Consider the following 26,256-nt stretch of genomic DNA (forward strand, 5'->3'; position numbering starts at 1 on the left):
CATGCCTGGGTTGCGGGCTTGATTCCCAGTAGGGGGTGTGCAGGAGGCAGCCTATCAATGATTCTCTCTCATCATTGATGTTTCTATCTCTCTCTCTCCCTCTCTTCCTCTCTGAAATCAATAAAAATATATATTTTTTTAAAAAATTCATCACTAATATATATATTTCTAGGAATATTTTATACCAGTATGTGTATTATATATTCTAGCCCTCCTTCCCCCTCAACCTAAATTGCAGCATGCCAATGCAATGTTCTAAATTGTCTTCCCTGTAACTTCAGTTCCAGTTTCTTGTCTGAATAGTATTCCTTTGTATACATTTAACTATTTAAGCCGGCTGTTTGTTTCCGGTAATTTGTTTGATAAACAATGCCGTCATGCATAACCTTGTATTCCATAATCTTGCCAAATCATTTATAAGATAACGTTTGGAGGTCCAAGGGCATTTGTAATTTTAATAGCTACAATGGCTTTTTGTTGTTTTCACTTTTATTAAAGTTATACAGGCACACACATCAAGTAATTCTACAAGGTTTGTTACATTAAAAAAAAAAAAAAAAAAAAAAGCCAAAACCGGTTTGGCTCAGTGGACAGAGCGACGGCCTAAGGACTGAAAGGTCCCAGGTTCGATTCCGGTAAAGGGCATGTACCTTGGTTGCGGGCACATCCCCGGGAGGGGGTGTGCAGGAGGCAGCTGATCGATGTTTCTGATTCTCTATCCCTCTCTCTTCCTCTCTTTAAAATATCAATAAAATATATTTAAAATAAATAAATAAAAAGCTAGAGAGACATCCTTTTCAGAGGCACCACTTTTAAGCCCCCCACTTTAAAAAATACTCACTCCCAGGACTCTACAAGACACTCAGCTTCCTGGATGTTCAGTCTTAGCATTATCCATCGGCTCCCGCTGTGGAGGGGAGGAACTCGGTTCTCTCCTGCCCGGTCTTCCTTACACACCCTCATGTGCACATCTCTCTCTGCCAAGGGGCCTCCCCGGGGAGGCGGCAGGTTCTGAGCGCCTGGCAGCATCACACCTCGGTTGTGACGCTCACGCCCCCGGAAGTCACCAAGCGCCCGGAAGCCAGCCGGGCGGGGCTTGTCCCCCCGCCCTCAGGGTCCCGCCCCCGAAGCCTCCGCGTTCCGGCCCATAGGTTAACTAGGGCCGGAAAGAGGCGGAACTCCGCGAGCCGGCGGAAGTTTCCCCGCCGGACCGAAAAGCGGAGTGCACCGAATGTCGCGGGAGCTGATTCTCGGTCCCTTGCTCCCGCGACATGGCCTTCAACTTCGGGGCTCCCTCGGGCACCTCGGGCACCGCTGCAGCCACCGCCGCTCCCACGGGTGAGTCATTTCCCCGGACCTTCTCCTGGGGTTGGTCTCGGGGCCGCCTCGGTCCGAGAGACTCTCCGGCTCGGGGTTCCCGGGGTTTCCTGCCGGGGCGGAGACTTCGGGGCTTCGGAAAAGGGCGGGCGGGCGGGCGGCGCGGAGCTGGCCGAGCAGGCTCCCCAGGAGGCTGCGGGGGGACGGAGGCCCGCCCCGGCGCCGGCACGCGGAGCGTGGGTCCCGCTGGACCCTGCCCTCCCGGGGCTCGCTTCCGGCCGCCGGGGAGTTGGAGAGACCGGAGCGGCCCCTCTTCCTTCGAGGAGAACCGCCTTCTCCCCCCAACTCCGCTCCTGTCCCGGCGGGAACCCTGGCGGGGCTCCGGCGCTGCCCGGCGGCTCCTTCGGTCCCAGCCCCGGGGCGGGGGGACGGCGGGAGCCTCGGCCCAGCCCCTTCGGCCCTCGCTAGGGGGGCTTCCCGCTCCCACTCCTCTCTCCTGCCCCCACCTCCGCTTTCTGAATTTACTTGGAGCAAAGTCAAGGTTTGCCTTTTTGTTCACTTCTGTGAAACTTCCTACGGACCTTGCTAATATCCTGTCTTGCTTTCTTTTTTTTTCTTGTTTTTCTTGCCCTCTCCCCTTTTTACATGTTTGTTTCTCTCTTTTGCCTACACGCCTGTCAGGATTTGGTGGGCTTGAGACTGCCAACTCCACCGCCAGTGGGTTTAATTTTGGGGGTTTCGGATTAGCTGCTAACCCCGCGGTGAACTTTAATATTGGGAGTTTCGGTGTTCCTACTACTGCGGCGACGCCGTTCAATTTCGGTAACAGTCTGGCGAGCGCAGGTAGATACTGCGGGTCTGTGTGTGGCGGCCGGATGCTGGGGGCTGGAGTCCAAGAATGGTGTGTGGTCCCGGCGTTTGGGAAGGAACAGCGGCTTGTCTGAGCAAAGAAAAATCTGTCTCCCAATGTCGAATCAGTAACACTTGTAATCAAGTATTTGACTGTATCAAGTTGTAGTCTTGGGAAGTCTTGCAAGTGATCATGTCCCTTTGTTAAAAGTTTGTATTGTTTATATTCAGAATATAATTTCCAAGTAGTTTGGAATTATTATTTGTGGGTAGAATATGTCTTCCAAATTATTACACATTCCTTCCAAAGTCTAAGCTCAGCCAGTCAGGCCCATTTTTTTTCCTGGGATTCTTGGACTCCTGCAGCCACGTTTTTCCATTTTTCCCTGCATCTTTCATTGGGATTTCATCCTATTGTCCTTGAGTTTCCCAAAAGAACATTGTCTTATACGAACAGCGGTGACCTGTTTTGTTTTATAACCTGTATAATAATAATGCTTTTTGTTGTTGTTCAACCCAGCATATTAGTAAACGTTTCTCTAAGATGTGTAATTATAGAAGGAATCCCTAGTTTTTTTCCTGGAAAATTGTAAGAAATTACAAATTATTAAATAATTGTAAGAGGGAATTTAGTTTATTGTCAGCATTGAGTTCTAAAAGATAAGCCAGACATGTTTGCATTCAAAATGATAATTATGAAGATTTTATTACCTAGAGATGGATTGTTTAAAGTTCATTGAAAAATTTACAAAGCACAAACTACATTGTATGTATATATGTATAAATTTAAAATAGGTCTATATAGTTACATACAATGACCCTATAGAAAAGTCTTGTTTCTCAGCTGCTCGTATATGAATCTGTTGTCCATATTTTCTTACATTATGCCACTTATGCCCATGCCAATTATATGCATTTGGTAAACTTTGTATCCTGAAACTTTTTAGTTCTCTAAAACTTATTTGGGAAGTTCTGGTATTTTGTGCAGTCACTTGTCAATGTATCACTTTGATATTTGATTTGAAAACGTGAAGAATACTTAAAATTCCAAAGATAAAATGATCCATTATCATAAAGCTATATTTAAAGATCACATTTACTGTCATTTGGTATGTTTTCTTTTTCCCTGTTTGCTTAAAATTGGCACTGGGTAAAACAGAAACATTATTTTCAAATTTGTGTTTCTGGACAAAACCACCCAGTTGTAATTCACCAACAAGAAACACATCTTTTGTTATTTGCTTGATTTTGTGTTCCTTTGGAGTTATCATTGTTAAATTTTTAGTTGTGATAATATACAATAATTGTGTTTTAACTACTTTTATATACATATGTTTATTAACTTTGCCTTCACCAAAGGGCTGATAAAAATTTTTGTCTACCTTTTAATTTTGTATCCTTGCAGATGGAAGTTAATAATAAACATTTTTGGTATGATGAGATCCTGACTGGTATTTTTTATCATGTAGCCAATTCAGAATATATCTTAGTTTTTCAATGGAAGGGAGAAGTAAGAAAAAAAATTGTTTCCAGTTTACTTGTATGCACTAGACATACAAGTAAATGGAGTGGTTGTGCCTGCATGCAACATGCAGTCTATTATTACTAATTGATTTTTGTTTAGACAGAGAGGAAGGGAGAAGGAGAAGAATCATCTCTGTGAGAACAAAACATAAATTGGCTGCCTCCTGCACACTCCCTCCTGGGGATCCAGCCCCACAACCCAGGCATGTGCCCTGACGGGGAACAGCAACCTTTTGGTGCATGGGACAACACTCAACCAACTGAGCCAACCAGCCAACTGAGCCAAACGGGCCAGGTGACATGCAGTCTATTCTTGAGTAATTTTCCCTATCAAAATTATATGGTGACTATCAAAGGGTTGGAATTTTTTTCTTAATATTTTCTGTGTTACAATATTGATGAATATTTGTCTTAAAAGTCTTTTTTTGCACCACATTAGTATCAGGTAAAAACCAACAATAAAGAAAATACGTAAAACAATTTTAAATTGGTTAGTATTCCATTCTATTCATATGATAAGTTAGCTATAATTAAGAGTGATTTGTCTCTAGACTTATAAAAAAATGAGATTTGTGCATCTGTCAGATTTGCCAAACTCGGCTATCAGAGGCCTGTGATAGCTCTGTTCACTTTCCCTGCCAGTGCCTTCCACTTGTGTATTTTTTCTCTCACTTCTTCCTCAGAGAAACACATTTTTGCTGTATAGAGGTCAGTGTATTGGTATGTTTCCTTTGAAAAGTTGTTTAGTCTCAGTGGAAACTAAGTAGAAATATAAGCTAAACTTGACTATAAATTAATTGATCAAGCCAAGAATGAAAGCTGTCAACACACTCTGCCATTATGATCTATTTGCACACTATTTTTTTAAAAACTTGAATTAGTTGCAAAAATTGGGGTTTAAAATTCTATAAATGTCACATAGAAAAATCTAGATCTCCTATTTATTTGGGGGGGAAATGGGAATATATAACACTGCTACACTACCATTGCTGGAATTTAGGAACTGCTGCTGTTTTTTAAAAAATTGTTTACATTGGCCAAAACCAGCTTGGCTCAGTGGATATAGAGCGTTGGCCTGCAGACTGAGAGGTCCCAGGTTCGATTCCAGTCAAGGGCATGTGACTTGGTTGTGGGCACATCCCCGGTGGGGGGTGTGTAGGAGGCAACTGATCCATGTTTCTGACTCTCTATCCCTCTCTCTTCCTCTCTGTAAAAAATCAATAAAATATATTAAAAAAATTTTTTTTAATTGTTTACGTTGAATAGTTCCACTATTCATTAATGTTATCAGCCTAAATCTTCTAGGTGTTTGAATTTGCATTTTCTATTCTAAAAGTACATACATAGTCGTTTTAGTGTTTGTTAAACATAATGGCTGTGGGCTTAATATGTTTTATCAGCTATAACTTAATCATTCCTTTAGTTGAAAGGTATAGATTGCATTGAGGTATTCTAGTTTAAATACTTCTATGGCTTATTTCTTACAACATACTGATTTCTTGATTAGTAGAACTGTGTTGTTCTTTTTTTAATGAAATTAAAAGTAGTGAAAGAAAAACTAGATTAATATATTTTGTCTTTATACATAGCAATTACTTATAAAATAACTTGAACAAGAAATTACCTCTTATATCCAAAAGAGTCTTCCTTTCCATTTTATTTATCCCCTTATAATTAGGTGGGTTCGGAGGATTTGGGACAACATCTACAACTGCAGGCTCTGCATTCAGCTTTTCTGCTCCAACTAACACAGGCACTACTGGTAAGAGGACAATCTTAAGTCATTTGTAGAAGTGAGCTAAAGCTCAGATTTTTTTAACTTATGCAATTTCAATTTTTCATTAAAAGGACTCTTCGGTGGTACTCAGAACAAAGGTTTTGGATTTGGTACTGGTTTTGGCACAACTGGAACTAGTACTGGTTTAGGTACTGGTTTGGGAACTGGATTGGGATTTGGAGGATTTAATACACAGCAGCAGCAGCAACAACAAACTAGTAAGTATGACGTTTTCATCTTATTTCCAATATAAAATTATAACATAGCTAACATTATTGAATGCACTGTTTAAAATACATTAGTGGATAACTTTTTAAAAAATTATAAATATTCCACAGGATTTCAAAAGCTACTTCTTATGTTTATATATAACTAGAGGCCTGGTGCACAGATTTGTGTATATGTGGTGTCCCTGGCCCTGGCCTGTGGGGATGGGGCTGAAACCGGCTCTCTACCATCCCTCCAGGGTCCTGGATTGCGAGAGGGCAGTTCTCAGGTGAGGCACCTGGAATCCGGCTCCCTCCTCTCTGGTTCCGGGTGCGTCACCTGAGGACTGCAGCTGCCAAGTCACTGCAGCTCAGAGTGGCCATTGTGCGTCATAGCTACCGGTCAGACGATCACTAAGGCTTTTATGTAGAATAAATAATAACTTGGGAGAAGTCTAATTGACATTAGGATTATAAGTTTTTTGTATCATTTTAATTTTTTTGTTGCTAAAAAAAATAACAAAAATATAGAAAACTGCACACAAGTACTGTTTAATGAATTATATATAAAGTGAACACCCTGGTGACCACTGCCCAGGTCAGAAGATGGACCTGGCCAGTCTCTTCAGAAGCTCTTTACATTGTCCTCCTACTCATTTCTCCATGAAAGGAACTTCATGTCGTTTATTATATTCAATTCCTTTTATAGTTTTGTCACTCAAGTGTGTAAACAATATTGCTTTATTTGTCTTAAACCTCTAAGTTCCTCTTTTAGCTCTCTTTTTTCAATTTATTTAAAAAATCAGCTAATTTGTCCTATGGAGTTTTTCAGGCAGGTCTTTGCTGATTGCATTCCTGTAGTATAATTTAACATGTTCCTTTGCCCATCCTCTGTATTTTTTTCCTGTAAAAGGAAAACCAGTGTAATTTGCTATAAAGAAAAGATAATCAAAATTTAAGCACAAAGAAAATATAATAGTATTAATAAATTCTAGCCAGACACCTTTGTGCCTTAAGCTCTGAGTCTTAGACACCTTCAACCCTTTGTTAAAAAATGAGATAAGCCTAAACCGGTTTGGCTCAGTGGATAGAGCTTCGGTCTGTGGACTGAAGGGTCCCAGGTTCGATTCCTGTCAAGGGCATGTACCTGAGTTGTGGGCACATCCTCAGTAGGGGGTGTGCAAGAGGCAGCTGGTCGATGTTTCTCTCTCATCGACATTTCTAGCTCTCTATATCTCTCCCTTCCTTTCTGTAAAAAATCAATAAAATATATTTAAATTTAAAAAAATATTGAGATAAGCCCGGTCGTGTGGCACCAACAGATCACCCATCCCTGGTCAGGGCACATGCCTGAATTTCAGGCTCAATCCCTAGTAGGGGGCGTGTGGGAGGCAACTGATAGATGTTTCTGTTTCTCCCTTCTTCTTCCTCTAAAATCAAAACATTTTTTTTTAAGTGAGATAAGAAAGTCATGAAACATTAAAGGCATACTGGCACCAAACAAACTTTTCTAAAAGATATCTCCTCTTCCTTGTTATCCTTCTTTCCCTACCCCCTCTTTCCCCTCCTCCTTCTCTTTCCCCCCTTCCTCTTCTTCCTCCCCCTCTTAGAAAAGCAAGCAAGAATTTATTGACAACAGTAAAAACACACAGGATGGTGAAACAAGGAAGGGCATAGAAGCAGCAACAGGAGAACCTAGGCTGGGCTTATAGGGAGTCAGAGTAAAGGGGGCCTTGGAGACAGGTTCATGGGGTTAGTTCGGGACGAGTTGCTGCTGCCCATTGCTCCCCTGGTTACAGGTCTTCTGGGGTCCCTTGGAGTTTAGGAAATAAGTGCCTTTGGAGGGAAGGGAATGGCATCGGAGTGCCCAAAGAGATTTTTTTTTAACCCTCACCCATGTATATTTTTCCATTGATTTTTTGTGAGAGAGGAAGAGAGAGGAAAAGACAGAAATACTGATGTGAGAGAAACACATTGATTGGTTGCCTCCTGCATGTGCCCTTGACTGGGACTGAACCCAGAGCCCTTCGGCCCACAGGCCGGCACTCAGCCACTGAGCCAAACGGGCTGTTTTCTTACAGGAATTGGTCCATTTGGTAACCCAGCTGTTGCTTGACAGCTGTATCATACCAGGGTACTTTATCTTGCACTTTGGAAATATTGATCCGATCTAACATCTTTGCCCTTCTTACTATTGGAAAGTTGTAGCACATAGAGATTAAGTAACTTTCCCACAGCCAGCTAAAGCTTTATCCTAGAATATTGATGGTTAGTTCATTTGTTCTTTTCACTATATTTTTCTTGTTAATAAGAGAAGGAAAAGTGTTTATTAATCCTATCAGGCCTGAAGCCCTGAAGCTAACTGTCCCCTATACCTGGGCTCTTTAGCATTAAAGAGAAAAAAATCAATCATAGAAAAATGTTAGTTACATGCAAACAAGTGGTTAGAATAAGATGGAACTTAGAGACATTGTAGAAAATAGGTCTAGGCCAAGTACCAAAAATGAGGTACAGCGGTATAGCGGCAGATTCAGAAATTACCGAAAAATTGGTACAGCGGTCTGGTAGAGTTAAGCTGTTATTGATAAACATTGATATAATGATCCCTATTGCTGATTTTTTATCTTTCAATTTGTATTTATTATACAAATATAACAACAAAAAATGTTGTTTAAGAGATAACTTTGCAACTTCACAGAATTTACTTTTTTTTAATTTTATTTTATTGATTTTGTGCAGAGAGGGAGGGAGAGAGAGAGTTAAAAACATCGATGAGAGAGAATCATCAATCAGCTGCCTCTTGCATACCCCCTACTGGGGATATGCCCGCAACCAAGGTACATGCCCTTGACTGGAATTGAACCCAGGACCCTTCAGTCCCCAAGCTGACGCTCTATCCATTGAGCCAAACCTGTCTCGGCAGAATTAACTTTTTCATATCTTTGTCCTTTTTTTTATTTTTGTATGTGGGTCTAATATGGATCTAAATTTGTGTTCTAGTAATAGAGTTAATTGTATTAAGATTATATCATTAGAGAAATAAGTTTAACATTATGAGGATTGTTATTAGTTTCTTTTCTTTTTTAAAGAATATTTTTTGCCCTGACTGGTTTGGCTCCTTGGATAGCATGTCAGCCTGCCCCCTCTCACAGTCCGGGAGCCTTCAGGGGCAGGAGGCAACCCTGCGATCAGGGGAAAGTGATGCCCCCATCACACCTCTGCTGCTGCCACTGCTGGCAGCACAAGCCTTGGCCAGCCCTGGTTCCCTGAGCTTCTGGTCGGCCTTGAGGGGCTGAGGGCGGGTCCAAGCGCACCTAGCACCTGCCTCCCTCCTCTCCACCTCCTCCTTCCTCCCCTTGGGGCTGAAAGGACTGGGGGACTCTGGCAGGGCTGAGGGGACTGGGCACCGCCATCTTCTGGCTATGGGTGCCACACTCTGTGAGGGTGTGATGGTCAATTTGCATATTCTCTTTTATTAGATAGGATTTTACTTTGATGTTGACTTCCCTCTATGATTTATGTTGAGTTCCTCCTGATAATATAGGATAATCCCAGTTTAATCTCATAATCACATTTTGTAAGGTAACATATTTACAAATTATGGAGATTATGATACGGGCACCTTTGTGTGTACGGCACCTTTGTGTGTAGGGATCATTAGTCTGCCTACCATACTTAGGCTCTGAATTGTGTGTTTAAAAAAAAAATACTAATTTTGGGATATGTTTTTAGCATTAGGTGGTCTCTTTGGTCAGCCTACACAGGCTCCTGCTCAGTCCAACCAACTGATAAACACTGCAAGTGCTCTTTCTGCTCCAACGCTGTTAGGAGATGAGAGAGATGCTATTTTGGCAAAATGGAATCAACTGCAGGCCTTTTGGGGAACCGGAAAAGGATATTTCAACAATAACATACCACCGGTGGAATTCACACAAGAAAATCCCTTTTGCCGATTTAAGGTATTAATGCTTTTGATCTTCACTTGAAGGGTGTGTATAAAACAGAATATAGTATTTGGGTTAGGATAATACCAATAAAACAGTTGCTTGGTTTTTTTCCGGTACTCCCTAAACATGGTACAATTATATTTTTATTTTTTATTTTTATTTTTTTAATATATTTTATTGATTTTGTACAGAGAGAAAGGGAGAGAGATAGAGAGTTAAAAATATTGATGAGAGAGAGTCATCAATCAGTTGCCTCTTGCACACCCCCTACTGGGGATATGTCCGCAATCAAGGTACATGCCCTTGACCGGAATCGAACCCGGGTCCCTTCAGTCCCCAAGCCGACGCTCTATCCATTGAGCTAAACCGGTCCCGGCGGTACAATTATATTTTTATTTTAAAAATACAAAAATTATAAAATTGAGGTGATTTCATACATGTGTGTTTGAAGGTGCACAGAATATGACTGAAAGATGTGACTAATTTATAACTGAGGGGGAAAAATGTTAACAAAAGGGGAATGGTCTGCTTGGCATCCAGGGAGATGTAAAAGTAGAATTTAGTGGTATTTATCTAGCATTGTCCAGGAATGTATACCTTACCCACTCAGAGTATCTTATTGTCACTATTATTGCTGGATGCCAAGGTCATTAAAACAGTGTAGTCTATTTTCAGTGTTGATTCCATGCTTATCAAGCAACCTGCTCATATGAATTTGACTTCTCAGATTTTGTTCATTAGCCAGTTAGAGTATATAGGTCAATTTGTAGTGTATTTTTTATAACAAATTAATAAATTATAATCCATGGTAGAATCAACATCATCAAAATGTCCATACTTCCCAAAGCAATCTATAGGTTCAATGCACTCCCCATTAAAATACAACGGCATATTTCACTAACCTAGAAAGAACTCTCCAAAAGTTCATTTGGAACAATAAAAGACCCCAAATAGCCATAGCAATTCTGAGAAAGAAGAATAAAGTAGGAGGGATCTCAATACCAGATTTCAAGCTGTATTACAAAGCCACTGTTCTCAAAACAGCCTACTACTGGCACAAGAACAGATATAGATCAATGGGATAGAATCGAGAACCCAGATAACCCAAATCACTATGCTCAATTAATATTTGACAAATGAGGCAAGAATATACAATGGAGTCAAGACAGTCTCTTCAATAAATGGTGTTGGGAAAATTAGACAGATACATGCAAAAGAATGAAACTAGATCATCAACTTACACCATACACAAAAATAAACTTAAAATGGATACAGGATTTAAACATAAGACGGGAAACCATAAAAAATACTAGAGGCATCCACAGGCAGCAAAATCTCAGACATATGCCAAAAGAACTTCTTCACTGATACTGCCCCTAGGGCAATGGAAGCTAAAGAGAAAATAAACAAATGGGACTACATCAAAATAAAAAGCTTTTTTACAGCAAAAGAAACTATCAACAAAACAACAAGAAAGCCCATGGTGTGGGAGAACATATTTGCAAATGTTCCCACTGATAAAAGTTTAATCTCCAACATCTACAGACAGCTTATACAACGAAATAAAAGGAAAATGAATGATCCAATTAAAAAATGGGCAATGGACCTAAATAGAATATTTTCAAAAGAAGACAGAAGGAAGGCCAAGAGGCACATGAAAACATGCTCAAAGTCACTAATTTCTGAGAGATGCAAATCAAAACAATAATGCGGTACCATCTCACACCTGTCAGAATGGCCAACATCAACAAACGACAAGTGTGGCGAGGTTGCGGAGAAAAAGGAACCCTCGTGCACTGTTGGTGGGAATGCAGACTGGTGCAAACAGTGTGGAGTTTCCTCATAAAACTGAAAATGGAACTCCCATTTGACCCAGTAATCCCACTCCTAGGAATATATCCCAAGAAACTAGAAACACCTATCAGAAAGGATATATGCACCCCTATGTTCATAGCAGCACTATCTACAATAGCTAGAATTTGGAAACAGCCTAGGTGCCCGTCAGCAGATGATTGGATCAAAAAACCATGGTACATCTACACAATGGAATACTATGCTGCCATAAAAAAGAAGGAATTTTCATCATTTGCAGCAACCTGGATGGAATTGGAGAACATCATGCTGAGTGAAATAAGCCAGTCAATGAAAGAGAAACACCACATGACCTCATTTATGGATAATAAAGAACATTATAAACTGATGAACCAAAAGGTAGATACAGAGACAGCAAAGCAACAAGCAGACTGTCAAATTACAGTGGGGAGGGTAGGGAGATCTGGGGGAGATAAGAGATCAATTGAAGGACTTGTATACATGCATATAAGTACAACCAGTGGACACAAAACTGGGGAGGGAGGGTATGTATTGGGGGGGACAATGGTAAAATATGTACACAGATAATTTAATAAAAAAATAAAATTAAAAAAACAACAACAACAAATGGAGGGTTCAACAATAAAGATTTTTAAAAAACAACACAAAAACAAGTGGAGGAGGGCTCAGTCATCCCATTTTAACAGCTGAGACTGTCCTTACCCAGCCAGTTTGTAGCTGACTAGTCTGAGGAGTGAGCCCGGCCAAAATGAGCATATGCCCACAAATGTACTCAGGATCGACAATCAAGTATCATGGTTTTATGGCAGCGTTTCAGGAGTGGTTTGCTAGTAAGCATTTCTGACTGATAACAACCAACAGATTGCCAACATTTTGCATTTGATTGCAACAGTTTGAGTACAAAGAAGGGGTTGAGTCTTTATTTCCTCCCAGTTATCAGGCTGTGTAGATCTAAATGCTTGAACAAAGTTCTTTCAGACACAAGGCTCTGTCTCTACCAGTGTTATATGTTGCTCTAAAACTGTTGCCCTCACGGACCTTGTATTTTCTATGTAATTTAATAAAGCTGTGACCTCCTAAATAAATAAATAAATAAATAAATAAATAAATATCCAGTTTACTTAAGCCTCTTTTGAGTTTTATTGTTGTCTATTAGTCTCTTAAAACTAATCAATGTGTACATAAGCCTCGTGTTTAGGTCTACGAAGCTTAGAATCAGACCCTTGAACAACAAAAAGGAAGTAGTTTTTTTATTAGATAGTATGTTGAAATTTTAATATCTTTATTTAATGACTAAGATTTATGCAGTAGATATACATAGACTAAATATAACAATTTGACTTTTTCCTTTTTTAAGTTGATAAATAACATGCATATGGTATAATAAAATGCATAACAAACTATAGTGAATTTAAATTTTTCAAAAACGTGACAAACAAAAAAAGTCTTCTATCTAAAAGAGTAATTCTCTAAAGATATAGTTTATCATGTCTAAAACCTAAGATTCTGTGAGTCTAGTATATAGTAAAATGACTTACATTTTGGTCCATGACTTTTGCTGTCATTTTTATGACATTCAGAGTTGTTTCAATTGTAGAAGCAACCAACAAATGTGGATATCAATGTTTTTCAGAGGCAAAAGTTACTTAATTACTCTTTTGAAAAGGCATTTTTAATTTCATTCTATGAGTGTTATTCTGGGATAAAGTAATTTCTTTAAAATGTGTAACCTCCTAGGGCACAAGGAGGTGAGAATCATTACTTCCTTTGCTACCAGACATTAAACGGTTTCCCCATTTTAGCAGATATGAAGCTATTAATATCAAATACTGAATTTAAAATCTGTACATATTTCTAATAATGTTTATTTTGTCATTCCACAGGCAGTAGGTTATAGTTGTATGCCCAATAATAAAGATGAAGATGGGCTTGTGGTTTTAGTTTTCAACAAAAAAGAAACAGATATTCGAAGCCAACAACAGCAGTTGGTAGAATCATTGCATAAAGTTTTGGGAGGAAACCAGACCCTTACAGTAAATGTAGAGGGTATTAAAACATTGCCAGATGATCAGTAAGTACTCAATAAGTATACTATTTATATCTGTATGCCTCGGTCCAGAGAATGATCAAGTGTTTTTGTTGCTAAAATCCCAGTTAAATCTCAGAGCAGAATGTTACTTCTCAGATAGTGATTTTTCAGTATTTATGCAGAGACATTTGAAAACTTTTTTCTTAATCTTGGATTTTTTAACTTACTGGATGCTAGTAATTTTTCAGATTTTTCCCTTAGAAACAGGAATAAATATTAATTGTGACTGTGTGCATATCAAGGACCACAAAGATGTTAATGAAAGTTTTGACTATTATTCATGTTCATTTATGAATAAATATGATTGATTATTGTAACTTCCCTTGTCTGATAATTTTCATACTTAGTAGCAAAACATTTACTTCAAAATATAACTAAAGTCAGAATTTACTTCTTGGTCTTACAGTAAAACAACGTATAAGTTTCAACAGAATCTCCAAAGTACTTCTCAAATCTAAAAAAAATAATAGAACTTTGCTGCTAAACAAACCTTTGACAAATATTATCTTATTTGCCTGTCTTATTTTAACTTTATCATTTAAGTTAATTTATAAGTGAACAGAACATTAAGTAAGAGTATTTTATTTTTCAAGATTTAATTCTAAAATAGTCATTTCTTTTTTTTTTTTCACGTCAGACGGGTCATGTGCCAAAGGTGTAACAAGGTTTATGGGCGGCACATCTCACAGCCGCATGAACACCCAATCATCACGCTTATGAACTCCTAAAGGATCTAAAATTTCTTAATTCAGCTAGTGTCCTTTAAAATCACATGCTGCATTGATATTTGTGACTGAGTTATATGTTTCATGTTTTATAACTTGGTTGTTTTTTCCCAGGACAGAAGTTGTCATTTATGTTATTGAGCGCTCTCCAAATGGTACTTCAAGAAGAGTTCCGGCTACAACACTATATACCCATTTTGAACAAACCAACATAAAAACACAGCTGCAGCAACTTGGTGTAACCCTCTCTATGACCAGAACAGAACTTTCTCCTGCACAGGTCAAACAGCTGTTACAGAATCCCCCTGCTGGTATGTTTCTATACTCAAAGAGTTGAGGAAATGAAAGACTTCGAGATATATGCTTCTTCTATTTTAAAAGGTGTTGGTTGATTATTAATGTTAATAAAACCATTGTTAGCTTATCACATGGCTACCTATTCACATAGATTGGATTTTTAAATTTCATTTATTTGTCTAGGTTTTTTTTTTTTATTATATGGCAAATATGTTTATTAGAAATAGCTAACTAAAGAAAAATCATTTATAATCCATCTACCCAAAGGTAATTTACTATTTTATTTTTTTCAAGTTTATCTCTTGTTTTAACTGAGTCTTCTAGTAAAACCTGAATGTGTTCTTAGTTTTTTTTTTTTTAATATATTGATTTTTTACAGAGAGGAAGAGAGAGGGATAGAGAGTTAGAAACATTGATGGGAGAGAATCATCGATCAGCTGCTTCTTGCACACTTCCTACTGGGGATGTGCCCGCAACCAAGGTACATGCCCTTGATCAGAATCGAACCCAAGACCTTTAAGTCCGCAGACTAACACTATTCACTGAGCCAAACCGGTTTCGGCTGAATGTGTTCTTATCAGAAAAGATGTCCTTTTATCCATTTTCTATTAGATTTTTTTTGGTCTTTCTTTGTGATTTGTAGAAGCTCTATAGTATCTTAATAAGTTGTAGGTGTTTCCTATCCATTTACGCCTTTTGTTTAGCTTTAACTTACAAAATTTTTATTTTTGTAGTGGTCATATTTGACAGTTGAGAAATTCATTACAGTTTATGAGTTTTATGTTTTACTTTGGGAATGCTTTTCATACAAATACCATAAAAATGGAAAATAGTTCTTTTAGAAAAAATATTTTTTCTTTGTGGTAGGTGTTGATCCTATTATCTGGGAACAAGCCAAAGTGGATAACCCTGATTCTGAAAAGTAAGTGCATCTTCATCTTTTTTTCATATAAGAACTAATATTTGCTACTATGGAAGCAAACAAATGCAAACTATTATAATTACTGGGGGCTGTGAGGCTTCGGTGGGCATCGGGACAGGTTTTGGCCCGTCCTCCGCTCCTCCGCTTAGCGCCCCCTGCCGTGGCTCCAGCTCTGTCTGCTGGCAGCCCCTACTTAGTGGCTCCCACATGCTGACAATGCTGGCCCCGGCTTGCACCAGCTGATGGCACAGAGTGATTGGGGCCAGCACCAGCAGCTGGTGGGAGCTGCATCTGCTACCCCAGTCACCCCTTAGGAACAGGGAGGTGGAGAAGCTCTCAGGGGCGATCGGGCAGCAGCCGGTGCAAGCAGCGGCTCTGGCACCAGCTGCAAGCGGTTCTGGCACCGGCAGCAGGTGTGACAGGCGGCTGCTGGCCCAATTGCCCCTCAGGAGCAGGGGGGAGTGGAGAAGCCCTGAGGGGCACTGGCAACACATGCAAGTGCCTGGCAGCACTGTGGCACGTAGGAGCGAAGAATTTTCAGTAACCACCAAAGGCTCACCCTGATGACAATGTCCATCACCTTGCCTTGGTCTGCTGCCCCTGCTCACCTGCTCCATCATTCCACAGTGGCGATGCCCGCCATGTTCCACTGCTGCTGACACCTGCCATGTTCCATGCATGCCCCCCTGCCATGTTCCATGCATACCTGCCATGTTCCATGTTATAAGCATGTTCCATTCATATTATAGTGACCAGTTCGGTCATTTGTTTGTTCCGCCATTTGGTCTTGTTTGCATATTAGGGTTTTATATATATAGATAATCATATTTTAGGTGAGCTTATTTTAATTTCTATTGCTTTTCTAAAAAATTTTTATTGATTGATTTTAGAGAAAGAGGGAGAGAGAGAAATACCATGTTTCCCCAAAAATAAGGCATCCTCCGAAAATAAGACCTAGTGCATGGAAAGATAAGACATCCCCTGAAAATAAGACCTAGCGCAACTTTGGGAGAAAAAATTAATATAAGACACTGTCTTATTTTCCGGGAAACAGGGTATCAATTTGATCTACTTACTTATGTATTCATTGGTTGATTCTTATATGTGTGCTGACTGGGGATTGAACCCGCAACCTTGCCGTATCAATAGCTCGAATCAACTGAGCTACCCAGCCAGGAGGATTTTTATTGCTTTTTAAAGAATGTTGACTATGGTAAGGCAGCATTTTGTGGTAAAGACATTGAAATCTGAACACTAGTAACCTTATAATGTTTGTATTTAATAATGTAACTTTTTCCTAAACTAAATTTTCTCATTTGTAAAATAGAGAGATTGAATTAAGTTTCTATGGTGTGACGTTATTAATTTCATAGTTGTAGATCTGCCTTTAAACTCTAGAAATTTAATGTGAAATTATATGAATGTTATAAAAACCCTTTTTGAATTTTGTAATAGTACACTTAAGGTTTGAAAACTGACCACTTGAATTTCTTCAGGTTAATTCCTGTACCAATGGTGGGTTTCAAAGAACTTCTTCGAAGACTGAAGGTTCAAGATCAGATGACGAAGCAGCATCAGACCAGATTAGATGTAAGCATTTGCCTTCATTCTCTGGCCTTGGGGTCATAGAAATTTTATAGGGAACAATACAGTGTATACTGCAAATTAGCAATTATAATTTTATACAACTTTCCTTATTATAATCTCCAAAATCATGTAAATCTGATTGGTTATACTAGTATTTTAATGGTGAATTTAAAATTGTTGGCTTAGCCAAAGTCGGTTTGGCTCAGTGGTAGAGCGTCGGTCTGCGGACTGAAAGGTTCCAGGTTCCATTCCGGTCAAGGGCATGTACCTTGGTTGCGGGCACATCCCCAGTAGGGGGTGTGCAAGAGGCAGCTGGTCATGTTTCTCTCTCATCGACGTTTCTAGCTCTCTATCTCTCTCCCTTTCTCTCTGTTAAAAATCCATAAAACTATTTAAAAAGTAAAAATAAAAATAAAATAAAATTGTTGGCTTAGCAGATTAGACTTTCATTTTCAATTCCAGCCAGAGAATGCATATAATTTGCTCTATTATAAACACTTTTATTTATGGGGCCTTATAGAAATGAAGGTTTCAATTATGATGATGTTATCATAGTATTTTATAATTGTTGGTTAATAAAGCAAATTTGTTATTGAATGCTTAAATCTACATAATATTTTGTTTTATAAAGTAGACTTTTGTAATCAAATACCTAAATGTAGCCTCCAAATTCTCTAAATGGAATTATTAATGTGCTGTTCATTCCGATTCTGTTTGAGTAATGAAAACCTGCTGTTTTATGAAGCAACCCATTTCACTGTCAGCTAGCTCTAATGAATACAAATTCTCTTTTTACATTGACCCAGTATCTGCCTTGTTATAATTTACACCCATTTTCTCTGGCATTGCTTTGTAAGTACTGACTGTGCTTCCTATGACAGCTCTACAAATATTTAAACATCATAATCATTTATCCTTTTTAGTATTAGTTTCTCTGGATAAAAATTCTAGCATAGTTTTGCATGTGAATGATTTCTTGACCCTTCATTACCTTGGTTTTATTGTTTTTTCATTGACTTTTCTCTGGTTTTGTTTATAACTTCATTAATTTCTGCTCTTAACTATTTCCTTTATTCTGCTTGCTTTGGATTTTTCTCTTTTTCTAGTTTCTTAAGGTAGCATCTTAGGTTATTTGAGACCTTTTATCTTTTCCAATATAAGCATTTAATGCTATTAATTTCCTTCTAAGCATTTTTTCACCTAAATCCCACAAATTTTGATAATGTCCTATTTCCATATTTGACTGTTGGATTTTTTTTTTTACTAATGGTTTATTTTTTAATTAAACTTTTTATTACATTTATTGGGGTGACATTGGTTAATAGGATCATATGACTTGCAGGTGAACATTTCTATAATGCATGATCTGTATACTGCATTGTATCCACTACCAAAGTCAAATCATCTTCCATCACCTGATATTTGGCTCTCTTTACTCTCCTCCTTACACCATTCCCTTCCCTCTGGTAACCACCATCCTGTTGTCTGTGTCTGTAGGTTTCACTTTTATATCCCACATATGAGTGAAATCATATGGTTCTTAGCTTTTTCTGATTGACTTATTTCACTTAGCACAATATTCTCAAAGTCTATCCATAGCGTCTCAAATGGCAGTATTTCATATTTTCCTATGGCTAAGTAGTATTTCAGTGTGTGTGTGTGTGTGTGTGTGTGTGTGTGTGTGTGTGTGTGTGACATATTCTTTAAGCCTGAATTATTTAGAAGAATTTTCATTTACAAGTGTTTGGAGATTTTCCTGATATTTTGTTGTTGATTTCTAGTCTGATTCTTATTGTGGTCAGATAACTTTGTATGACTTCAATTCTTTTAAATTTGTTATGATTTTTAACTATATGCCTTTGAAAAAGATATGTATTCTGATGTCCTTGGGTGTAATTTTCTGTTATCATGAGTGAAATCCAGTTAGTAGACAGTTCAATTCTTATAAAATCTTGTTGATTTTTCTGTTTAAGTAGTTCTGCTATGAGAGGAGAATTGAAGTTTCCAGCTACAATTGTTTCATCTTTTTTCTCTTTTTTGTTCTACCATTGGAAATGAAGAAACCTGATATGATTTTTAATCTTCTTAAATTTACTGAGACTTATTTTGACATCTAACATGTGGTCTGTCCTGGAATAGCATATTGTTTTACAGCAAACTTTGTTAAGTAGAAAGAGAATACTCTAAATAATGATAAAAAGTATAATGTGGTGAATATATAAACCAGTAACATAGTTGTTTATTATCAAGTATGTACTGTACATAAATGATACTTTTATGTTACTGGCAGCCCAATAGGTTTGTTTATACCAGTGTCACCACAAGCACAAGTAATGCATGAGCTATGACCTAGGCTGTGGATTCAGTTCTCCATTGGGAGGCAACCAGTCAATGTTTCTCTCTTCTCTCTCCCTCTTCCTGTCCTTCTCTCTCTCTAAAGTCAATAAACATATTCTTGAATGAAGGTAAAAAACAAATTTTAGATGTACTTTATATTTAGAAATATAAAGACAGATTTAAAAAGGAGTTTATATTTTGAGAGATGAATCTCAGGCTTAGCTTAGAAATTACACTTTGTATATAGGTGAACCTGATAAATAGTTGTGATATATATTCATGATTTACCTTAAACTCTTATAAAAATACAGATTATATCTGAAGATATTGGTGAATTACAGAAGAATCAAACTACAACTATGGCCAAAATTGCACAATATAAGAGGAAACTCATGGATCTTTCCCATAGAACCTTACAGGTGAGCATTCTGGATATTTTTTTCAACATTTATAAGGTTACATAAGTAATAGAAGTGCCAAACATGGGTTTTTTGCAGTAGATAAAAGGTAATAGTCTGAAACTAAAAGTAGCAAACTTTCTCAGTAAAACCTGTAAGTTGGAGGAGTGGCATCTCAAGATTGGGTGAAGAAAATTAAAAATAGTCTAAAATGCACATCTCATTGAGAGGGTCAGGGGGACCAGTAAAGAAAGAAATCATCTTGCCCTGCTCAGTGTGGTGTGGCTTGGTTGGTTGGAGCATTGTCCCATATACACCAAGATCCCTGGCCTGGATGCCTGTGGGAGGCAAATAAATTACAGGATAAATTACAGAATGTGGAAAGATGAATATGTATATATGATAAATACTATTAATAAATACTATTAATGGAAGCAGGAAAATATCCTTTTCACTATGATGAAAAAACTATAAAATACTTAGGAATAAATTCATGAGGAAAATATAAAATCTGAATTAATGTTTACAAATAGAAAGTATGACAGTGGGATTTCAATTTAATAGGTATATTTAACTTAAATAATGGAGTAACTGGCTATCCATCTGGAAAAAATTAAAATTAGACCACTGTATCAGACCATACACAAAAATAAGGTAGATTAAAGACTTAACTCTAAGAAATTTATGAAGCTAGGGATTAGAGAGACTTTTGGCCAGAAAGCCAGAAACTGTAAAACAAAATTGGCTACATAAGAATTGGAAAATTTTGTATAGCAAAAGATACCAGAAAGAAGCTATTTGTCAATAATGTAGTGATAGATTTCAGGGGGAAAAAACACAAATTTGAATTTGAAAATATAGATTTTAGCTATAGTATAAATATCCATATTATACAAAGAGATCATATAAAAGACAAGAAAAAAAAACAATTGAAATATAGACAAATTATGTGAAAAAACAGTTCATAAAGTGGAAATTTTTAAAGAAAAGATGTGTTCCCTTTATACTCATCAGGTGGGAAAAATTCAAATCATCACAACCAATAGCTTACAGGAATGTGAGGGGGAGTATACATAATCACATGTGCCTTGTGAATTTAAATTTGTAGGATCTTTTGGGAAAGCAGTGTAGTGGCTTCTGTTAGACTGAAAACATATACTTTTATTTTTAAATATATTTTTATTGATTTCAGAGAGGAAAGGGGTGAGAGAGAGAAACATCAGTGATGAGGGAGAATCATTGATCAGCTGCCTCCTGCACACCCCCCTCTGGGGATCGAGCCTGCAACCCAGGCATGTATCCTTGACTGGAATTGAACCTAGGACCCCCTGATCTGCAGGCTGATGCTCTATCCACTGTGCCAAACCAGCCAGTGCTGAAAACATACTTTAAAATCCTACACATTCTTGGGGTCTAGATCAGTAAATCAAGATATATGTATATATATATGTGTGTGTGTGTGTGTGTATGTACACATTCTTGGGGTCTAGATCAGTAAATCAAGATATATGTATATATATGTGTGTGTGTGTGTGCATGCATGCATGTGTGTATATATACCCACATGTATACATATATATACACACATATACACACGTGTGTGTATGTGTGTGTGTATATATATATATATACACAAAAAAATATATATGCTCCTCAATAGGGAAATTGAATAAATTATTGGTTAATTCATGAAAAATTATGGCCGTTGAAAATAATGTACTAATGTAACTCAACTAATATAAATGGACAAACATGATTCAAATCTTGAACTAATATTTACACTATATTGTTAGTATATTATTTGGCTGATTTCTTCCAACAACTGATTGTAATAAAATTACTTGCATAACGGAAGAGAGATGATCCTTATTTTCTTTGTATAGGTCCTAATCAAACAGGAAATTCAGAGGAAGAGTGGATATGCCATCCAAGCTGATGAAGAGCAGTTGCGAGTTCAGCTAGACACAATTCAGTGTGAACTAAATGCACCTACTCAGTTTAAGGTAAGCACTTATACAACTACTAGAAGCCTGGTGCGCGAAATTTTCGTGCCAGTGGGGAGGTGGGGCATTCCTCAGCCCAGCCTGCACCCTCTCCCAATCCGGGACCCCTCTAGGGATGTCTGACTGCCGGTTAACTGGCAGTTGAACATCCCTCTCACAAGCGGGGACTGCTGGCTCCCAACCACTTGCCTGCCTGATCACCCTAACAACTCACCTGCCTGCCTGCCTGCCTGATCACCTCTAACCACCTTTGCCTCAGCGTGCCCTCCCCCTCCCCCCAACAAGTTTTGTCGGGAAGGATATTCTGAATGACATCCAGAAGGTCATTTGGCTGTCCGGTCCAATTAGCATATTATACTTTTATTATTATAGATAAAGGTATAATTTGTTTCAGGAGGATCTACAGAAAAATACTACTGTTCTCAAAAATAGGACTTTTGTATACTTGGGGTTTTTTTTTTAAAGTATTTGTTCTCTTTAATCAAAACTTCCTTTCTAAAGTAGACTCATAATCATGGTGTTTTTGTCTTGTATTAACATTTCATATAGTCTACAGAGGGAAAATAAGACATCTTTAATATAGTATCCATCCTTTTAAAAGGAAACATTCTCTTTTAAAAGTGGCTGCTGTTGTTAGCAGTTATAATTTGACTTAGTCTTATTTTTAGGGCCGACTAAATGAACTAATGTCCCAAATCAGGATGCAGAATCATTTTGGAGCAGTCAAATCTGAGGAAAGGTATTACATAGATGCAGATCTGTTACGAGAAATCAAGCAGGTAAGTGTTACACTAGTGTGCACTTTCTTTTTTAATCCCCACCTAAGGATATACTTACTGGTTTTAGAGAGAGGGTAGGGGAGAACATTGATTGGTTGTGGTTGCCTTCCGTATGTGCCTGACAGGATTAAACCTGCAAGCTAGGTGTGTGCCCTGACTGCGAATCAGATCTGAGACCTTCCTGTGCAGTTCATAGGACAATGCTCCAGACAACTGAGCCACTCAGACCAGGGCTTGTGTGTACTTTTAAAAAGGTGATTGATCACCACTTCACATCCATTGGGGTGGCTATTATTAAAAAACAAAAACAATACAGAAAATAGTGTTGATGAGGATGTGAAGAAAATGGAAGACTTGTGTATTGTTGGTGTCAGTGTAAAATGATATAACCACTGTAAAAAATAGTTCCTTAAAAAAATCAAACGTAGAATTACCGTATGACCCAGCAATTCTACTTCTGGGTATATACCTAAAAGAATTGAAACCAGAAACTCAAATATATGTATACTCATGTTCATAGTAGCATTAGTCATTGTACCCAAAATATGGAAGCAGACCAAGTGTCCATAGATGGATGAATGAACAAAATGTGGTATATACATTCAGTGGAATATTCAGCCTTTAAAAAAGGACATTCTAACACACTACAACATGGACGAACCTGGAAGATACTATGCCAAGTGAAATAACTAGTTTAGAAGGACAAACATTTTATGATTCTACTTCAATGAAGTACCTAGAGTGCTCCATCCATTAGAGTAGAAGGGTGGTTGCCAGGGGCTCAGGGAGGGGAAGTGGGGAGTTAGTGTTTAATAGGTACACAACTTCAGAAAAAGTTCTAGAGGCAGATGGTAATGATTGCTTCATAAGGTGAATGCCACTGAATTGTGTACTTAAAAATGGTTAAAATGGGCATGTTTTTGTTATGTATACTTTACCATAATGTAAGTAAATCATTCATTTGCCCAACCCCCCAAAAAATGAACAAGAGGTAATAGAGGCACCAAAGTTCCCTACTTTGTATAGTTGGTTTTAGTTCTGCTATTCAATGTGTTGGCAGCAGCAGCACCTGGGAGGTTATTAAAAATACAATATCTGTCCTTAAACTAGATCTACTTAATACATTAAATGTATTTGAATGTACATTCAAGTTTAGAAATAATTGCTCTATATCACATCTTCCCAATCTGTATGTGGAGTTATCGATCCCCTCAGCCCCCTGGGGTCCTCGGTGAAGGTTGGGGTGGCCAAGACCTCCGTTTATCTAAGGCTCATGTATGAACAAGTTGAAAAGTACTGTTCTAGCTTATTTTCAGTATAAATACAGATTGGTTTTTCTGAAAAACTGTCCAACCACTGACTGTCTAAAGAAAATGTATTCATGTGGTAAACTTTGTGAAGCATTATGTAAGACTGTTAACATGGCCCAGAGGATTTTAGATGTTTTTAAATATCAACAATTCTGATTTTATTATGTGCTTTAAAATGGATATTTCCATTGTATGCAGTTAAAAACTAGTTTGGGTTCTAAGTTCCTGGATAGTGTGCATACATTTCAGCTATATTCCATTGTAAATATTTGCAATAAAATTAACTGAAAGATTCCAGCATATCAGAATAAAGAACTATATTTAAGAATTTATGTATGCAATAAAATGGGAGTAATACAAACACCTACCTAAAATGATGAAAAGTAGTATTGTTTTGGGATTGAATCATGGCTCATCACCTACTTTATGACCTTGAGCAGGTTACTTACCTGCACCTCATTTTCTTTATTTGTAGAGAAGAGAAAGAATTGTACTCGGAAAGTTGCTCAAAAAGATTTTAAATGAGTTAATACTTATGAAACTCTTCAAATTGCCTTAACCCCATTGGAAAGAATCTTAAAAATGTTAGCAATTGTAGTTAGCACCATTATCATCACTATATACTTTGTACTCAAAAAATGTGTGAAAATTCTCAATTTCCATGTTTGCTTTGTTAGGCATCTATATTTGAGTACCTTCTTGCACTGTTTTAATATCATATGCTTTATCAGAGGTAGATTAAAGGTATCTAAAACAAATCTGGAATATTTCTGTTGGAGATATTGCTCATCACATGTTTGACTTTATTGTAGGTCATATAAAAATATTAGCAAAAGATAAGTATGCATGCCCACTATATTTAGAGCATCTACAGAGTTCTGTATTGCTAGTAAAGTAGTCCTTTTTCCTTTGAATAATTTGCAGTTTAATAAAGTAGTGCATTAATGTTTTCTTTAATTCCTTCTAGCATTTGAAACAACAACAAGAAGGCCTTAGCCACTTGATTAGCATAATAAAAGATGATCTAGAAGATATAAAGTTAGTAGAACATGGATTGAATGAAACCATCCACATCAGAGGTGGTGTATTTAGTTGACAGATCACAAACTTGTGTTGAAGGTTCGTGAACTCTATCTTCTTGCTACATCAGGCCTTCCCTAAGAATGAAACTGACCACATGGAGGAAAAGGAAAGAAAATCCTCTGCTTGCTTGGTTTTTGAGAAGGTTACTGACAAATTATTGTTCTTCAGATTTGAAATTAGTCACTTCACAGCTCCTTCAAAGACAGCCTTTGGAAGATATCTAAAAGCTATTATTTAAGAAGTACATAAGTACCAAAAACATACTATTGTACATTTTTACAACAGCGTTTTTCTTAATCAGTGTTTAATGACTATTCTCCATTGAGCCTGTACTCTGCTTTCCATAGCAAGTAAATATGCAATATCTACTTTGCACATAAAATGTATGACTACTTGGCTGTTGGAGATTTGTACTTTAGAATATAAATGTACATCAGTTTTTATATTTGTGAATTCATCTGTGGGAGGAGTAAAGAAAATCCGAGAGTATTTGTTGATTAATGTGATTTTCATTTCATTCTATAAAGATTTGAAAGTATATTTTTATATTTTTTTGCTTATTTGAAATTTACAGAACACGTACGCAATTAGGATATAACAAAATTACATTTTATCATTTTTGCAACTTTTTGTTTTTTTAAAACATTATTTCTAAAAATGATGAAAACAAATAAATCTTGATTGTAATTACTTTTCTACAATTCTGTTTGGTGCTTTATTTAGCTCTGGAAGAATGACCATTCATGTCTATCACAATTCAAAAATTTTAGTCTTGCTTGTTTTAAAGTCTGATTTTTCCCTCCTAAGAAAAATATATCACTCCTGCTTATTTGACATGGCAAAAAAAACCCACAATTTCAGATATCATTTAGAATACAGAATTACCTAGCATATTATTAGTATCTAAAAACCCTAGAAAGTCTGAACATCATGTGAAACTGAATCTTTCATAACCAGGTAACTTTAAACAATTTTTCTTACTACAAATTGCATACCTGGGCTGCATGCAATTGGAAATTGCTTTAACTTTTATTTCTGTGTGATGCATTGGTATGACTCTTGCCATTGTGTTTATTATGAGGATAATGTGGAATGTATACTAAGAGGCCATCCTCTGAAGTCCCACTATAGGAATTTTGGTCCAGCTATAGATTAGGTAACAATTATGTAGGAGACTGAGAACTTTAAAACTGGTTGTTTTATTTCCAAGTTAGTAGTCGTCTGCAGCCACTTTTGCCAACATTATGAGATGGCAAACTTGTTACATCCTATA

At 37.5% G+C, this 26,256-nt stretch overlaps 2 protein-coding genes and 1 non-coding gene across 4 annotated transcripts in view; 2 read left to right on the plus strand and 1 right to left on the minus strand.

Moving 5' to 3' along the window:
- Positions 1-25,280, plus strand: part of SCARB2 (scavenger receptor class B member 2) — an 84,731-nt gene extending 59,451 nt beyond the window's left edge. The window contains exons 13-14 of the transcript XR_006739740.1: positions 15,459-15,463; positions 25,226-25,280. The gene's annotated coding sequence lies outside the window, so the exon portion shown is untranslated. The remainder of the gene's footprint in view (positions 1-15,458; positions 15,464-25,225) is intronic.
- On the plus strand, positions 1,156-25,681 carry NUP54 (nucleoporin 54). Of its 2 annotated transcripts, XM_036413113.2 has the most exons (13): positions 1,209-1,338; positions 1,999-2,160; positions 5,369-5,452; positions 5,539-5,685; positions 9,406-9,632; positions 13,337-13,524; positions 14,382-14,578; positions 15,432-15,486; positions 16,983-17,076; positions 19,722-19,829; positions 21,692-21,811; positions 22,480-22,590; positions 24,868-25,681. In XM_036413113.2, exons 1-13 carry the CDS (start codon positions 1,272-1,274, stop codon positions 24,994-24,996), a joined length of 1,689 nt encoding a protein of 562 aa, XP_036269006.1. In that variant the 5' UTR covers positions 1,209-1,271; the 3' UTR covers positions 24,997-25,681. The 2 variants fall into 2 exon arrangements, with proteins under 2 accessions (XP_036269017.1, XP_036269006.1); XM_036413124.2 differs by lacking the exon at positions 1,999-2,160 and having other exon boundaries at positions 1,156-1,338.
- LOC118710816 lies at positions 14,174-14,275 on the minus strand. The gene has a single exon (XR_004985547.1). It is a non-coding gene; the product is annotated as a small nucleolar RNA U13 (small nucleolar RNA).
- Positions 25,682-26,256: the final 575 nt, after the last annotated feature.

The sequence above is a fragment of the Pipistrellus kuhlii genome, unplaced genomic scaffold, assembly GCF_014108245.1.
Source record: "Pipistrellus kuhlii isolate mPipKuh1 unplaced genomic scaffold, mPipKuh1.p scaffold_m20_p_1, whole genome shotgun sequence".
Lineage (NCBI taxonomy): Eukaryota > Metazoa > Chordata > Mammalia > Chiroptera > Vespertilionidae > Pipistrellus > Pipistrellus kuhlii.

Coding starts and splice junctions, on each gene's coding strand:
- NUP54 (XM_036413113.2), top strand. CDS start 1,272: ATGGCCTTCAACTTCGGGGCTCCCTCGGGCACCTCGGGCACCGCTGCA. Junction 9,633..13,336: donor ATCCCTTTTGCCGATTTAAG/GTATTAATGCTT, acceptor GTCATTCCACAG/GCAGTAGGTTATAGTTGTAT. Junction 22,591..24,867: donor TGTTACGAGAAATCAAGCAG/GTAAGTGTTACA, acceptor AATTCCTTCTAG/CATTTGAAACAACAACAAGA.